At 36.2% G+C, this 17885-nt stretch overlaps 1 protein-coding gene and 1 pseudogene across 3 annotated transcripts in view; one reads left to right on the forward strand and one right to left on the reverse strand.

The window, feature by feature from the left end:
- VPS13A (vacuolar protein sorting 13 homolog A) overlaps positions 1–17885 on the reverse strand; it is a 242039-nt gene that overhangs the window by 122282 nt on the left and 101872 nt on the right. For all 3 annotated transcript variants that reach the window (XM_030876971.2, XM_060300819.1, XM_060300820.1), the window contains exons 27-32: positions 15701–15780; positions 14630–14695; positions 14287–14440; positions 13489–13605; positions 13307–13410; positions 1162–1329 (exon numbers count right to left, since the gene is read on the reverse strand). In XM_030876971.2, the coding sequence (XP_030732831.2) occupies positions 1162–1329; positions 13307–13410; positions 13489–13605; positions 14287–14440; positions 14630–14695; positions 15701–15780 (689 nt within the window). The remainder of the gene's footprint in view (positions 1–1161; positions 1330–13306; positions 13411–13488; positions 13606–14286; positions 14441–14629; positions 14696–15700; positions 15781–17885) is intronic.
- On the forward strand, positions 6755–8107 carry LOC115863792 (transcriptional enhancer factor TEF-4 pseudogene; annotated as a pseudogene).

Below are 17885 nucleotides of genomic sequence, written 5' to 3' on the forward strand. Positions count from 1 at the left end.
AATAAAGGTTGAGAAACACAAAGATACAAAAACACAGTAAAACAGTAAAAATCTAGTCCCTGGACCAAAGCAACATGTGGATGCTCCAATGTTTCACTGGCATCTATTTCCCTTTTTATCTCACTTTCCTTAATGGCTCAACAATCACACTGTATTTCCCTACACAACCACAATGGACAGAGAGCTTATTTACGTTTATAAGATAAAACAGTAATAAAAATATGTCTGTCAAGAACTCTAAAGTTTTCTGATTCCTGAAATGTGGGAAAAATACTAAATGATATAAAATACACCCAGAATTATACTTAATTTTCATGCTTAATTAATTTCATGTTTTAATTATTTTCAATAATTTTTCAGTATAAAGCTATCACAAAAGGGCTCAGTGATATAATGCTTCTGAGTTATAAAAAGAAATTAGAAAAAATTAAACAAGAATATTTTTTCATTTTTACTTTTTTTGTACAAAAAAGTTTTTATGGCTATAGGAAAAACTGCATGATAACCTCAGTTTAAAAGATCACAAAAACAGCAACACTATTTATTTAGAATCAACTGATTATTTAGTTTATATACCACAATTTAGTTAAAAGAATGAATAGTGAAGTCATAGAGACAGGTATGACACAGGAAAAAACATCAGCTGACAGCAAGGGAAAAAAAACACAAAACTATGAAAGGCAGAAACAGAACTTAAATACCTCAGGGAAGTGTAATATAGGGATTAAATCTAAATCCCTCAAAGCCCCAAATATTCACAGAACTAGAATGCAATAGAAAACATAATTTTCTTGATGACCAAACCAAACTTCAATTATATATTTAGCACTTTTAGTTAGAGCTGGAAGTCAGGTAAAACACTCAAACTAATAATGTATAAAGAATTCAATTAATATAGATAACATATATGATATATAATATACATATATTTAATATGTTTACAAAATACATATTTCAATTAGCTAGAACATTCCCATGTGAAAATGATGTTATATAAACAGTATACTATACATTTCAGTCATGATATATGGTACCCAGAATATCTTGAAAAATCAGGACAAAAAAAAATCAAGTAAGGAATGCTTCATCTATGCTTGATGCACAGCAAACACTTTCCAACTAGTAGGAAAGAATAAATAAAAAACCGATTAACATACTTACCAATACAGAATACAGAAATTTTGTGACAAGAACTACTTCAATGCAACCAACAGTTAAATTAACTTGACTGTCAAACACATTCATGTCTGTGTACGCAGAACCAGCAGTTGCACCCATATAAGAAACGACTCTGAAGCTGAAAACTTCTTTTCCAGTAATATAAACAGCCTTAATGAGAGAAAATTTAATTGTCAAAATCCACTTTCGAAATGATATGTCTTCAGTACAAAAATAAAGCAAACGCAAGATATACACACATATCTGGAAAATCTTGTAAGTAGTCAAGCCAAGTACAAATAAGACAACAATTCTAACTTCTTTTTTTTCTTTTTTTGCGGTACGCGGGCCTCTCACTGTTGTGGTCTCTTCCGTTGCGGAGCACAGGCTCCAGACGCGCAGGCTCAGCGGCCATGGCTCACGGGCCCAGCCGCTCCGCGGCATGTGGTATCTTCCCGGACCGGGGCACGAACCCGTGTCCCCTACATCGGCAGGCGGACTTTCAACCACTGCGCCACCAGGGAAGCCCCTAACTTCTTTGTTAGAATCTACACTGCAAGTTTTTTCAAATCAGTAGTGGCAACTCCCTTTATGGGCCATGAAATCCATTTACTAGGTCTGGCACAAGATTTTTTTAAATGGAAAAAACAGAAAAAAAATCAGAATACACATTTTCATTTAGTGTGTATACATGTGTACTGAGAACTGCCATATAAAGGTATTTTTCAGTCACTGTCAAAACTTAATATAATCTATTTTCTTCATTTGAGATATGTGAATTATTATCCAGATCCTTCCAAGGAGTTTTCTCCTATCACTATACTTCTGTTCCTTACTAGTTTGTCAAGAGTCATCTCAACTGCCAAACAAGAATTACCTACAGCAGTATAATGTCTCAAACTCTGCAATACCAGTTAAAAATGGTGGAGATATTAGCAGATGTGAAATGTCAAAAATATTCTGAAAGATAAACAGAGCACTCACTAACTTAGTTTATAGCTTTCTTGACCCTCTAAATGCTAGAAGTAAGGCAGAGGGCTGAAGAATCATCAAGAAGTAAATGAATTCCAACCATGGAACAAAAAAACCTCAGGAATCAAGGATAGTTGTCTGAAGGTTGAGGTGTAAGATGAGACTAAACAGAAGTCTACAGGAATTCTGCTTCTGCCTAGGATGTAGAATGCTGGAGAGACAGTTACTCCAAACCTTAAGAACAAGAAAAACAAAAACAGATAAACTACAAAATCATAACTTTTCTTAAAACCATTAGAAATCTGAGGTCACAAGCCAACTAAGCAGCCTAAAATCTAAAGAAAAAAGGTACCTTCAAGAGAGAACCTTAAGCACCAGCTCACCTGTGGTAAGGGGCAGAAGAAAAGAGCTGTCAGATACCATACAAGCTAAGTAAGAAGTCAGATAAAATGGTAAAGGTTGACTATGAACTTATAATGTGATATACAGAATCCCTGGGAGTCACAGACACAAGAGGAGCTCACACTTAGTTGCAAGCACTTCATTGTGTGCTTTCTGCTGGGAGCTCCTGAGAGACTGGGGCCAGAGTGGAATACCAGAGGAAGCTTTCCTTGGTACAACCCTCAAAGAGAGGAGAAGCCTCCACTCTAGAAAAGGCCCAAAGTTCCATCGGATTATTTCTCTTAGAACAGAAGCCTTAAGAAACTAGCAGACAGGCAGTAACCTTGTTGCCCTCAGAGCACAGGTGAAGATACCATACCCTAGAGGAAAAGATAAAACTCCCTCTACACTCGGGGGAAGAAACCGTTCTGGGACCCATTATAGAGCACCTTCTACTGGAGCAGGAAGGCATACTCTCCCATACAGGAGCTACCAAAGATCTGAGTCAAATGCCATGGGAGGGATGGACAGGATCACCAAGAATGCCCCATTTCTGAGACCTGGAGAAACAGATCTGGCTAGACTGGACGTGAACTAGGACAAATGACAAGCCTACCTAAAACATCTTCCCACTCTACCGCCACCCCCAAATACCATCAAGACGGCAAGCTCTACGAAAAAGCAGCAGTAGACTCTAAACATCAAGGAAAGAGCCAAGAGTATGGAAAGAGAACTTTCTGAGGTACAAGAGTAGAGGAAAAGTCAACAGCATAGTATGAAGCAGCACTCCAACAAAAAATCCCCCACATAGCTGAAGGAATGTGAGGCAGTGGTATATTGAAGGGAATCATATTAAACAAGAAAACTCAAACCCAGTTCAGCTCTCCATTAACTGGATTCAATCCCTCATGTTAATAGACTAGCAGAAAAAGGAGGCACACTCACTTTCAGACATAAATACTATTCACTTCTGTCTCTATTATCCTATATATGATGTCTTACAGTCAATCATTAGTTATGGAACAACCCAAAAAGCAAGAAGAAAATAAATGACAAAGCAATCAACAGAATCAGACTTGCTTATAACATAGATGTTGGAACTTTCAGCCGGTGGATTTTGAATTATTATGATTACTAAGGTAAGTGCTTCTAGCGGAAAACGTGGAAAATATGAATGAACAGACTGAAGAATATGAGCAGAGAAATGGAAAATGGAAAAAAGACTCAAAGGGAAATATTAAAGATTAAAAAAACATGGTAATAGATGAAGAATACTTTCAATGGGTTTATTAGCATATTCAACGGAGCCAAGGACAAAATCAGTGAACTTAAAAATAGGTCAAAAGAAATTACACAAGCGAAACATAATGAGAAAAGAATGGGAAGAGTGGAACAGAGGATCCAAAGGTTATGGGACAATATCTAACAGGAATCTAATAAGAATTTTTGGAACCCAAGAGGGAGAAGAATAGGGAGGAGGCGGAGGAGGAAGAGGAGGTGAGGAAGCGAGAGAGGTGGAAGCAGAACTATTTGAAAAGGTATAAAAAATATTGAGACAGATCCAGAAAACTCTGAACAGGACAAATATGAAAATATACTTTCATATACCTAGCATACCATACACAAATTCTCAAGTCAGTCAGATAAAGATGAGAAATTATGTACACCTAGCAAAAATATCACTCAGAAAATGAAGGTGAAATAAAAGCCTTTTTTTTTTCCAGTTCTGATGCCTCCTTCCTGCCAAAAGATGAAATAATTCATAACCTGCAGACTTGCATCATAAGAAATGATTAAGTTCTTCGAGTAGAAATACAAATAACAGAATTTTGAAGGTACATGAAGAAATGAGTTCCGGAAATAGTTAGAATAAAGGTAAATACATCTCTTATAAAAAATTAATTGCTCTAAAGAAAACTGACTAAACCCCGATTGGTAGGTATACATTGTGGACTTTCAGCATACACAAAAGTAAAATATATTACAATAATACTGTGATAGGCAAGAAGTAGGAATTGACAGTATAGCACTGTTAAGATATGCGATACTACATAAAGCAGTAAAGTATCAATGGAAGGTAGACTGTAATATCCCCAACACTATTAATCAATAAAAAACAGTATCTTCCATAAGTCACATGAGTGACTTGTGACTATCCCCCTTGAGTCCAACAGAAGAGAAGAAATTTTCATAAAACAGTGTTTAGTGCACAGAGGTTGTGGCCTAGGAGACAACAGGTGTAGATAAGGGGTAAATAAAACACCATACTGAAAAAATGGGTATTTTAAGTAAAAATCTGTAAATTGAAATGTAAGGTCCCCACATTCTTCAACCAACTGGCTCCCTGAATCTAGACTGTCAGGCCTATACTTATAGTACTTTTCTAAAAGGAAAATGACTGGCCTGAGAGAGGGGAAAAAAAAAACAAACTTTAGATACTCAAGTTTTGAGGCCATCAAATCACTACATTACTGACTGACCATCTACCATGATGTCCACCTGTCCCAACTCCTGCCCACAAAAAGCTTCCAATCAGCTCTGAATATCTAGGCAAAATTACAAAGTCCTTCTAGGAGAAAGAAAGTGAAACTGTCATCAGAATCATAAGCAGCAATGTGATTGAACACTAGGCCAGAAGACACAGAATAACATGTTTAAGATCATCTAGAAAAAAAAAATGCAAGCTAAAGAATCAAAATCCAGCCAAAGTACTCTGTAAATATAAATGTAATGCAACATACAGACACTCATGGAGTACTATTCTTATGACTATGAGCCCTGCCTACAGAATCTACCAGGGAATAAACTTTTAAGTAGCCAAAATTTTGAAGATGTCTGCATAAAGACTGGTGAAAACTCCCATTTAATAAAGAAGAAATGTTTGAATCAGAATATTATCATTTTGCAATCCTTAATGAAATAATGGTTTTTAACATTACAAAAACAACGACAGCTAGACACTGTGCATCCTTTGAAAATACACAACACCAACTATGAAGTATTCTTGCCCTCCCCAGTCCCTGTAAAAAAAAAAACCAAAAATAACCCTGAATCTCACTGAATGAGGTTTAACTATCAATTTACAGGAAATACAGGGAATAGAGGAACATGTTAAATATCACGAAAACACAATCAGCACAAGCTGATGGAAAATTCTACAAAACAAATAGGATAGCAACAAATGGCAAGGGAGAGAAAGAGATAGAAAATTATAGATTAAAACAGACTTGAGAGGCATATTAATCAAAACGCACTGTATGGACCTCCTCTGGATCTGATCTAAACAAACTAAAGGAAAAAAATTATGAGACACTCAAGGAAATATGAGAACTCACTGGATGGTTGATAACATTAAGAAATAACTGTGCCACCGGTCAGAATGGCCATCATCAAAAAATCTACAAACAAGAAATGCTGGAGAGGGTGTGGAGAAAAGGGAACCCTCTTACACTGTTGGTGGGAATGTAAATTGATACAGCCACTGTGGAGAACAGTATGGAGGTTCCTTAAAAAGCTACAAATAGAACTACCATATGACCCAGCAATCCCACTACTGGGCATATACCCTGAGAAAACCATAATCCAAAAAGAGTCATGTACCACAATGTTCACTGCAGCTTTATTTACAATAGCCAGGACTTGGAAGCAACCTAAGTGTCCATCGACAGATGAATGGATAAAGAAGATGTGGCACATATATACAATGGAATATTACTCAGCCATAAAAAGAAACAAAATTGAGTTATTTGTAGTGAGGTGGATGGACCTAGAGTCTGTCATACAGAGTAAAGTAAGTCAGAAAGAGAAAAACAAATACCATATGCTAACACATATATATGGAATCTAAAAAAAAATGGTTCTGAAGAACGTAGGGGCAGGACAGGAATAAAGACTCAGATGTAGAGAACGGACTTGAGGACACGGGGAGGGGAACGGTAAGCTGGGATGAAGTGAGAGAGTGGCGTGGACATACATACACTACCAAATGTCAAATAGATAGCTATTGGGAAGCAGCTGCATAGCACAGGGAGATCAGCTCGGTGCTCTGTGACCACCTAGAGGGGTGGGATAAGGAGGGTGGGAGGGAGACGCAAAAGGGAGGAGATATGGGGATTTATGTATATGTATAGCTGATTCACTTTGTTATAAAGCAGAAACTAACACACCATTGTAAAGCAATTATACTCCAATAAAGATGTTTAAAAAAAAGAAATAATTGTGCCCAGCCCCAGGCCGGGAGGCCCACATGGGGGAACTGCAGGCTGGTGCCCCTCTGGACGATGGCAGCGGCTGGACAGGAAGTGAGGAAGGAAGCGAGGAGGGCACTGGCGGCAGTGAGGGGGTGGGGGGAGACAGGGGCCCAGGCACAGAGGGTGTATGGAGTCCAGACATCGAACAGAGCTTCCAGGAGGCCCTGGCCATCTACCTACCCTGTGGCTGGTGGAAAATCATCCTGTCTGATGAAGGCAAGATATATGGTCGGAATGAACTGATTGCCCGCTACATCAAGCTGAGAACGAGGAAGACTCAAACTTGCAAACAGATCTCTAGTCATATGCAGGTTTTGGCCTGAAGGAAATCGAGGGAAATCCAGTCCAAGCTCAAGGACCAGGTTTTCAAGGACAAAGCTTTCCAGACAATGGCCACCATGTCCTCGGCCCAGCTCATCTCAGCAACTTCCCTGAAGGCCAAACTTGGTCCCGCCGGTCCTCAGGCCCCAGAGCTTTTCCAGTTTTGGTTGGGGGGTTCTGGGCCCCCCTGGAATGTTCCAGATGTGAAGCCATTCTCGCAGACACTGTTCTCCTTGTCACTGACTCCTCCTGACCTCCCAGGGTACGAGCCCCCCCCAAGCCCTCTCACCTCCTGCTTTGCCTCCACCTGCCCCATCAGCCCCAGCCTGGCAGGCTCAGGCTCTGGGCACTGCTCGGTTGCAGCTGGTGGAGTCCTCGGCCTTTGTGGAACATCTGGATGCAGCTGACTCTTACCAGAGGCACCTGGTTGTACACAGCAGCCAGCACTACCCCAGCCCCAAAGCGCCCCCCTTCGGGAGTGTGGACGTCCGGCAGATCTATGACAAATTCCCTAAGAAAAAGGGCGGTCTGCAGGAGCTGTATGACTGTGGGCCCCCCACGCCTTCTTCCTGGTCAAGTGTTGGGAGGACCTGACCTGGGGGCTGAGTGGTGAGGAGGTGGGGGCCGGCAGCAGCAGTGGTGGCTTCTATCTAGTGAGCAGCCCGTACGAGAGCCTGGAGCACATGACCCTCACCTGTTCCTCCTGTTCCAAAGAAGAAGGTCTGCTTCTTTGGCAAGTAGGTAGGTGGTGGAGAAGGTGGGGATGGAGCATGCCCAGCTGGAGGACGGGAGGTTCATGTACTGCCTGCTGCGCTCACCCACGTGCAAGTACCTGGTGAATTTCCTGCACAAGCTTTGGCAGCTACCCGAGCACTATATGATGAACAGTGTCCTGGAGAACTCCACCATCCTCCAGTGGTGACAGAGACACCCAGGAACTGCTGCTCTGCACCACCTACGTCTTCGAGGTCTCCACCAGTGAGCAGGGCGCCCAGCACCACATTTACCGCCTGGTCAGGGACTGAAGGGGGACCCCAGAAGTGGCCCACCCCCGGAATACCCTCCTCCCAGGAAGGACCTCCAGCTTTCCTCACGTTTCTTCCTTGGTGAGGGGGCTGCTCCCTGTTAGGACCTTAAAAGGTGGGTGATGAGTTGAATGGGCTGGGACTGAGAAGAAAGGATGGATCCTGATATTGGGACCTCACAGGGGTGTCTGAAAGGACAGATCACTCCAGAGCATTTGACACTGGGGGCAGGAGTGAGACAACCCCTGGAACAGCACTGGTTTCCGTCTCTGACAGGCACCCTTCCCCTTCTCTGTTTTGGATATTTTGGAAGGCCCCAGTTACACACTGGCTTGTCGCTCTCTGTTTTTCAGGGCCCTCTTCTTCCCAATCTGCCTCTCCTTACCAGCCCCATCCTGGGACCCTGATACCAAATTTTGAAGGTTAACCCTTTCCGTGCAGGAGTAAAGCCAGCTGGGCCCTGGAAATTTTTTTTTTTTTTTTAACATTACAAGAGATATTCATAAGTGGGTGTTAGGGCCGTGACATTTTCTCAGCTGGGCAAGCCAGTGGGGCGAGGCTTTTAAATCTCATGTCGCCTTCTAAACAGGCTGTGGCGCTGGGCTGTGTTGCCTCCCTCTCCTCTCCTCCCCCCAAAGTGTGTTCTGACAGAGGATAAAGCTATTTTACCAAAAAAGAAAGAAAGAAAGAAAGAAAGAAAGAAAGAATTGCTTGCTTTTTAAAGGCGAAATACCAATGGGTTTTTTTTTCTTTGGTAGACCGTGAAAGATTCTAAAATTTATATTTATATATGTAAACGCAAAAGTCCAGGAACAGCCAAGACATTATTGAAGAAAACAAACAAGATGGAAGATGAATTATAAAACTTAAGAATTAAGCTCAATAATTCAGTTTGGAATTGAAAGGCAGTATAAAATAGTTGTTAAGAGCATAAACTACAGAGTCTGAATGCCTGTTACATCCAGAATGTTAGATGAAGCTCTACTAGATATGTGACCTCAAGAAAAACCTTTATGTGCTTCAGTTTCTTTATCCATAATATTGGAAAATGAAATTCTGATCTAAATGACATTTGTGAAGATTAAATAACTTAATATTTATAAAGCATTTAGAACACTATCCAGCACCAAGTAAGGACTATATGTATGTTTGGTACTGATTCAAGGATAAGTAAACCAATGGAACACAAAAGAGAGCCCAGAAATAAATCTATCCATATATCTACACTTAATATTTAATAGATATAGTACTGTATACAAGTAAGAAAAGGATAGCTATTTAAATAAATGATACTAGGATAAAAACAACCCAGTGTGAAAAAAAAAATGAAATTGGACCCCAGCCTCAATTATATAGAAAAATCAATTCCAAGTAGGATGAAAGACCTAACAGTGAAAGGCAAAATTATATAACTTTTAGAAGGTCACATAGGGGAATAACTTTATGAATTCAGGGGATGGAATGATTTAGAAGACTAAATTCTCAAATCAAAAAAGAAAAGAATGATAAATTCAACTTAATTAAAATTAATAACTTTTGTTCATCAAAAGACATCATAACCAAACTGGGAGTAACTATTTGAAACACAAACTAAGCAAGGAATAATGTATAAAATATTAAATGATTTCCTACAAATCAATAAAGAAAAAAATAAACATTCCTTCCTCTAAAATTGATAAATTAAACCAGGTGTCAGCAAACTACAAACAGCAGGATTAGGTAAAAATGGTTTACATACTTTTAAGTAGTTAAAAAAATATCTAAATAATATTTTGTGACATATGCAAATTATATGAAATTTACATTTTATTATCCATAAAATAAAATTTTACTGGAACACAGCCAAATCACTCATTTACACAAATGACTGCTTTCACACTACAAGAGCAGGGCTGAATAGTTGCAACAAAAACTTCATGGCCCACAAAGCCTAAAACACAATCTGGCTATTCACAGAAAAAGTTTACTGGCACCTGAGTTAAACTAATAGGCATCTCATAGAAGAGCAAGTATAAATAGTCTATAAGTATATGAAAAGATGTGCAATTTCATTAGTGTGGTAAGAAAAATACAAACTGAAAACACCATATCATACACTCCAGATCTTCAAAAAATGTAATATCTGACAATTCCAAGCACTGGCATTGAAATGAAATACCAGATCTCTCTTCCACTGCTCCTGGGAGTACATATGCCACTAGAAATAGATTCTCTGAAAAATGCTTGCATGAGATATGTCCAAGAATATATCAGGAGACATGTATTGATACAAGACTAGTTACAGAAGCAATACTCATAAAAACAAAAGAGTAGAAACCAAATATCCATCAACAGAACAATGAATAAATAACCAGTGGTAATAAAAATGAATGAACTAATATTACTCAGCCATAAAAAGGAACGAAATTGGGTCATTTGTAGAGACGTGGATGGACCTAGAAACTGTCATACACTATGAAGTAAGTCAGAAAGAGAAAAACAAATATCATATATTAACACATATATGTGGAATCTAGAAAAACTGGTTTGCAAGGCAGAAATAGAGACACAGATGTAGAGAACAAGCATATGGACACCAAGCGGGGAAAGTAGGAGGGATGTTGGTGGGATGAATTGGGAGATTGGGATTGACATATATATACTAATATGCATAAAATAGATAACTAATAAGAACCTGCTGTATAAAAATAAATAAATAAATAAAAATTTAAAAGCATGGTTAAAAAAAAAAATGAATGAACTATACCTACAAACGTCAACATGGATACACCTCAAAAATATAATGAATGATAAGATGCAAGGCTAAAGAAATACATATAAAATATGATCTCCTTTAAAAAGGGGAGTGCAAGATGAAACAACGTGTTATGTAAGGATTCATACATAGCTGGTAACATTTATTAAAAATACAAAAAGCCGGACACAGTTAACTCTCCAAGGAGACAGTACAATAAAGTCAAATTAGGGCATACTGGTGACTTCTGGGGTATGTTCTATTACTTGGCTTGAGGGTTGGGTATAAAGGTATTTGTTTTACTGTTGTTCTTTACGTTATATTACTTGCTTTTGTGTATATGCTATATTTCAAAATAAAACATATTTCCAAATACCACAAAATTGGGCAATATATTGTTTAAGGATGCAAACATATAAGGTTAAAAACTACAATGAAGAGTAAGGAGGAAAAAAAGCAAGGATATACAATTTATATAATAGCTTGTTATCATCTCAATTTTTAATAAAAATATGTAAGAACAATAGAAACAAAACCATATGTGCAAAAATTCCAAAAAAGATCCACATTATCAAATCTCACTCAAGAAGAACAAGAAAATCTGATTAGACTTACATCAAGTAAAGAAATGGAACAGTAATTAAAAATTCTTCCCCACAGAAAACCTCAAAGCCACACAGCTTCACTGCTGAGTTCCATCAAACACTTAAGGAAGACATAATATATACCAATTCTACATAAATCTTTCAGAAAACAGATGAGAAAACACTTCCAAATTCATTTTATGAAGCCAATATTAGCCTGATACTAAAGACAGAAAAGTATAAAACAGTTAGAAATACTGGTGTACCTACCACCAAGAATTAACAAGCTTAACAACTGGATAAATTTTTAAACACTCATAATTTACAGTGATATTTTATTTCATGAGAATGTCAGGTCAGCTAGAATCTTTTTCAGGTTATGGCACACATAAATAACAGTATCTGTACAATGATACTAGTATAAATGAATGCTGCTCCAGGACAGAGTCAAATAATCTGAGAACTCTAGTCCTTTCTCCAGCTGCCCAGAAAGCTGAAGGGCTCAATATATTATACTTAAAACCCACTCAGGGCACAATAGTGTGTCATGGAACAGTAATTACAAAGCTCTGATCCAGGGCAAAAAGATTATGTCTCTTTGGTTCCTTGACATGTGGAGAGTTATGAAGGTAGTTTGTTTAAAAATCATATACATTGGAATCAAAGTCAAGAAATATGGAAAGGAAGATGGGGTGGGACAAGAAGACACAAGTGAGAAACTTCATTTTGTAGCTTTTCTTAAGTTGGATTTTTAACCTTAAAGATGCATTAAAAATAAAATTACAGAGAAAAAAAGTAAATGTCTTAGGTTATAATATCAGTTCCATTACTAACTACTTGTATGACTTGTAGTAGATTCATTTATTTATATTAGCTTTACTTTCTAAATAGGACAAATAAAATGGACAATCTACTTCCTAAACGCTCTAATACTATAATTTTTCAAATAAAAGCAATGGAAGCAAATCAAACCATGGCTTCTGAAAAATTTCTTGTTCTTTATTCCTATGAGCCATGTACCTTTGATGTTTTGGGGACTCTTGTTATCTCATGCTAACAAACCACAATAAGAAAATACAAGGCATAAGAATTTTTATTTAACATAAAAATCAGGTCATCACTGTATCTCATCAGTATTATTTGCTAATAAGCCTATACATCTATTTCCTTTCTTCCTGTCACATTTTGAACTTTGACTTCCTGACTCAACAAGTACCTCAGCCTTTTCTAATCCTACTATTTGATGTTCTCTTCACTCCTTTAAATATACCACCTTACCCAGATGCTCCACTGTTTAAAAATTACCTGTCCAACTCCACAACAGTATCTAGTCCAAGAACCTTACTCTCTTGCACCCAGTAACAACAAAAGGACCTATCCTTCAACCACTAGCCACCTAGTTCCAAGGACTCTCTTAACATTATAATGCTACGTTAGTAAGTATCCATGAAAATAAACTTAAAAAAAAAATCTCGTTTATTCAATCTGACTTCATATCCTCTGCTCTGAAATCTGAAATGCAGTACAAGGTTCATAATACTTCAAAATAGCAAAAAGATAAAAAGTAAATAATGCATTTGCTACTCCCCTCCCCCCTTCCCCACAAAAGCACTCCACAACTAAGTTCCAGCAGTATCACTTGTACTAATTTCATTTATGAGATACTTAATCGTCATTTTACAAATAAACAGATTCTGAGATTAGGCCACCCAACTACTGAAGAGCAGGGCTAAAATAAGAACCTAATTATGCCTAACTTCAAAGCCCATGGACCTACTAAGACACACTGCTAAAATCTGATGACTGTTTAATTTATACCTATGAACAATCTTAAAGGACAATTATATTTAATAATGTTAATGAATAGAAACAAATTCATACCTTTTTGTATACAGCTGCTATATCAGAATCCAGAACAATTATATTCCTTAGCTTTGCATTTATTTCAGTCACTGATGGCCTCATAATCATCTCAGAATCAAGCCCTAAGGGAAAAAAAAATAATTAAATTCTTTTTCCTTCATTTAATAGTTCTGAATTTACTTTTCCTCAAATCTTATTACCTTCAATCTTAATTTCTGAAATGTTATGTTTCTGATCTTGAATAAAGATCTGTAAACATGATAATTCTGCTAAAATCTGTAAGGTAATAATATCTTCATTCTTGGATAGTTTTAAAGCTGCAAAAAGAAAGTCATATTGTAAAACATAAGACAAAACTTTTAGTAGTTACCTTACTACACTTATAAAGTAACTGAAATATCACAACAATGATAATGCTACAGGAAAACGTGATTTGCAAATTGAAAGCAAGCAATATATTACCTACTAAATTAGGAATGCTAAAGAAAATCCAATCCAATGAAAACAAAGCCAAACAAATGCAAAGAGACAAAACAAAATTAGTTCCTAGATGAGAATAACATTTGAAACTAAGAAGTCTTAGTTGTAAAATCATAAATCTTTTGCGATTTAATGATTACAGGGTGATACATATTATTATCAAACTTGCAACTTTTGACTGCTTAGAAAAGCACTCCGATTAAAAAATATACTCTCATATTATTCAAATTTTGTTAGTTCTATTTTTCTAATTTAAATAATATTAAATGCATGAAATTTAATTACATTAAATACTTCTACTGTATAATCTTCAACTAAAATGAATGATAAGATAAATAAAAGCCACTTTTCTTCAGCAATAATCACTTTACTATTATTTTCTAAAATTAACCTGTTATATAATGAATCTTTCTAAATATTAATCTAGCAATAGAATTCTAAAGCCAATAATAACGCAAGAGCCAAAATTTATTGATCTACTTAGTAAAAATTTGATGTTGAATTTTAAAGAAACATACGTATTTTTTTAATAAACTCTCCTTTGTCTTCAGTCTCTGCAATATGCACTGGGGCTGGTTTTTCCTCCGAATATGGAAGGATATTATTAAAATAATTTATTGTATTCAGAAGTGCTTCAGTATGTAAATGAATATCCAAAGAGGAAAAATTCACCTAAAGAACAAAGCTGATTTTAGTAATACAAATATTTGTCTGTATTCTTTGTGGTATAAAGGATACAATTTATAATATTCAATTTTTATCCTCAATGATCTTACAGTTCTAGTTATAAAATAATTTTCATAATATATTTGCTTAGAAATACAGTATCTAATTAAAAAATAAATTATTATTCACCTATACCTTAATCAGTTGCTCAACATTGTTATAGGTGTCCTTCAACATTGTTATGGGTAAATTCTTTTCAGCCTATACAAAGTGAAAAAAACAAATCTGTTAGATTATCATAGGAAGACATATGTATATATATAATTACATAATGGTCCTAACACACATTTATATAATTTGCCAGCTATTTATATATATATATATATATATATAAAATTACTTAAACAAACGACTGCTTCACCAGAACAAATTTGCTAAGTATTCAATAAATGTTACGTACTATCTTGCTTATTATCAAGAGTGGATATTTAGGTATTATCACATGTAGAGGACAATCATTTAGTCAGCGACAACTCTGTAAGATACTTCCCAAATCTTCCTATATGTTAAAACAAAATTTTGACGCAACAGTCTGCCAGGTATCAAATACTCTGTGGTATCTTTAGATTTGGAACATTTCTACAATATAAAAGCTGTTTAATTCATAAACAACAAAACACTAAAATATCTATATCAATAATAGTAAAAACTGGTCTTAAAAGTGATATAATTCTCATTTACCATTAAGTACTGTAATTATTAAAATAACATGGCACTTACATAAAAACAGGTCAATGAAAACAAGGGCTAAATCATATGTAGACCACAGTACACATAAAAACTTAATAAATGACGAAATGGTTATCATAAATCCATAGGAAAGGAATAGAGTCACTGACAGCAGGAAAATTAGGTAACTTCAGACAATGGTGGGAAATCAAGTGAAAGCCTCATCTTATATCCTATACCACAATAAATTCCATCAAGACTGAAAAGTTTGTTGACATCCTGATGGGGGGGGAAATAGCCAAACTGCAGGTCATTTCTACTTAGAATGTGGGCTGCTTATTATCTTGCTATGTGAAGTGTTTATAAATCACAAGTATCTAACAGAGGATGACAAAACAAAAAAATCTTAAACTTTTAGGAGTTATAGCGATCACATCAGAATGAAGATTAAACTAAATACTGCTAAACTTATAAAACTTGATTTTAATATTTCAGCAGCATGCTTACCATAACAAGAATATAAATCAAACTACTTACCTTCACATATTCCAGTGTTAACAGATCTTCCATTGTGTTATCCAGTGTTGTAATCAAATAAACTGGTTTCTTGTTTTCATCTAAAAATAATTTCTAAAATTATTCTTTCATAGAAAAACTAATGGAAAATAAATGCAGGCAATATTAATAATTTTAGAATTGGAAAAGAAGGATTTCCTGTATCATATCAATTCTGGGCCTTGATTTCTGTATTACTCAACTCAGGTCCTTCATCCTTTATTTTAAACTCTAAAAATGTAATTTCATCTCACAATTCCCTTCTCTTATGCCACAATGCTGAAGATTCTTACCCTTCTAAACCTAGATAGGAACATGAAGAGATTCTAGTCCTGAGTCATAGAAATAGCTAGAAAGAAAACTGTCAGTATCTCTAAAATCCTAATTGTAGAGAAAAAGCATCAGGTATCTGATGAGAAACTAAACTGTTGTCTGTATTAGTTTAGATTAAAATAAACTATTACCATATTATCAGTCTTTACTAGTTGTATTGTTGCTGCTGCTCAAAATCTAAGAAGATAAGTGAGGAAACTGTTGTAGAATAGTATTTTGTGTAAAGTCTTTATAACTATCATCAGCAAATTACTTACAACTGTTCAAAATCAATAACTAGATACTGGAAGAAAGGACTACAAACCAATCATACTACTCTTCAGGAAAAAAATGCAACATATTTCCACAGAATCCTCCAGATTTAAAAGCTTATTAGCAATTAAGCTAGTCTTCTACTGTAGATGCTAATCACATTTCAATCCTTAAGAAGGTCTCCACTTTTTTCACACATTTATTCATTCATTGAATAACTATTTACTGATCATTTACTTTGTGTAAGAAATTGTGCTATTCACTTCTTCCTACTCTTTCTAAGAAAACAGAAGCAAATATATTACAAAATAGGTGCACTAATAATTATATATCTTGTATTATGTGTGTAAGCGTTTTCTTATCATTTGCTTTTGGGAAAACAAAAAATTATAAAAAAACATAAATATTAACAACTGCTATAATACTTCTGGATTACTGGTGAACACTATCAAGTTGGTTTACTTTTCTTTCCAACTGCCAGAGCAAACTTTGATGTAAAAAGCATCATAAAGCAGAACTCTGTATCTTCCATGTATGATAATTTTTTCAGGAAGCGATAATCATAACACAATTCACCACACGCAAGTTCTCAGAGGCTACAGAACAAGTGTAGAGTATGGAACTAAAATGTATAAATCATATCCAATGATTAAGTTTTCAGGCCACAATACTTAATCTGCTTCCCAAAATACATAGATCACATTTAATTCAGGGCTCACAAAAAAGGAGAAGTTTTCATTATACCAGTTAACTGACATCTTTTGTCTGGGAATGAGTTCCCAGAGAAGATGGCCTTCTCAAATCCTTGAGATGTACATAAGCATATTCCTTACCTTTCTTATTCCCACAGATAGTTCATTTTTACTTTAGTTCTCTAACTCCCTTATTTTCTGTATCTCAATTCACTGGGTAAAGAAATTCCTAAATGAGTTCAAAAGATTTCACAAGATAGCTTCCATTTAAAACTTAAATAACTTATAAACATTAAAAAAATAAAAAGTCAACCATCAAAAGAACATGGAAGGGGCTTCCCTGGTGGCACAGTGGTGAGGGTCCGCCTGCCGATGCAGGGGACGCGGGTTCGTGACCCGGTCCGGGAGGATCCCACGTGCCGCGGAGCGGCTGGGCCCGTGGGCCATGGCCGCTGGGCCTGCGCGTCCGGAGCCTGTGCTCCGCAACGGGAGAGGCCACAACAGTGAGAGGCCCACGTACCGCAAAAAAGGAAAAAAAAAAAAAAAAAAAAGAACATGGAAGAATTTCCTGGTGGTCCAGTAGTTAGGATTCGGCACTTCACTGCCAGGGTCCAGGTTCTATTCCTGGTCAGGGAACTAAGATCCTGTGAGCTGTGCAATGCAGTCAAAAAATAATTTTTTAAAAATTAAAAAAAAAAAGAACATTGATTCCAGGACAGCTAAGAGTAAGGTACTTTTATACACATGCAAATAGAACACATTCATGTGGTCTCAAAAACAAAAGTAAAGCCCTACTAACTTTTAGTTAGAAAAAAATTATTTTACCCAACTGTATCAATGATCACTTTGAATATCAATGGTCTAAATGTACCAAATAAAAGACAACAATT

This window comes from Globicephala melas, chromosome 6 (genome assembly GCF_963455315.2).
Source record: "Globicephala melas chromosome 6, mGloMel1.2, whole genome shotgun sequence".
NCBI lineage: Eukaryota > Metazoa > Chordata > Mammalia > Artiodactyla > Delphinidae > Globicephala > Globicephala melas.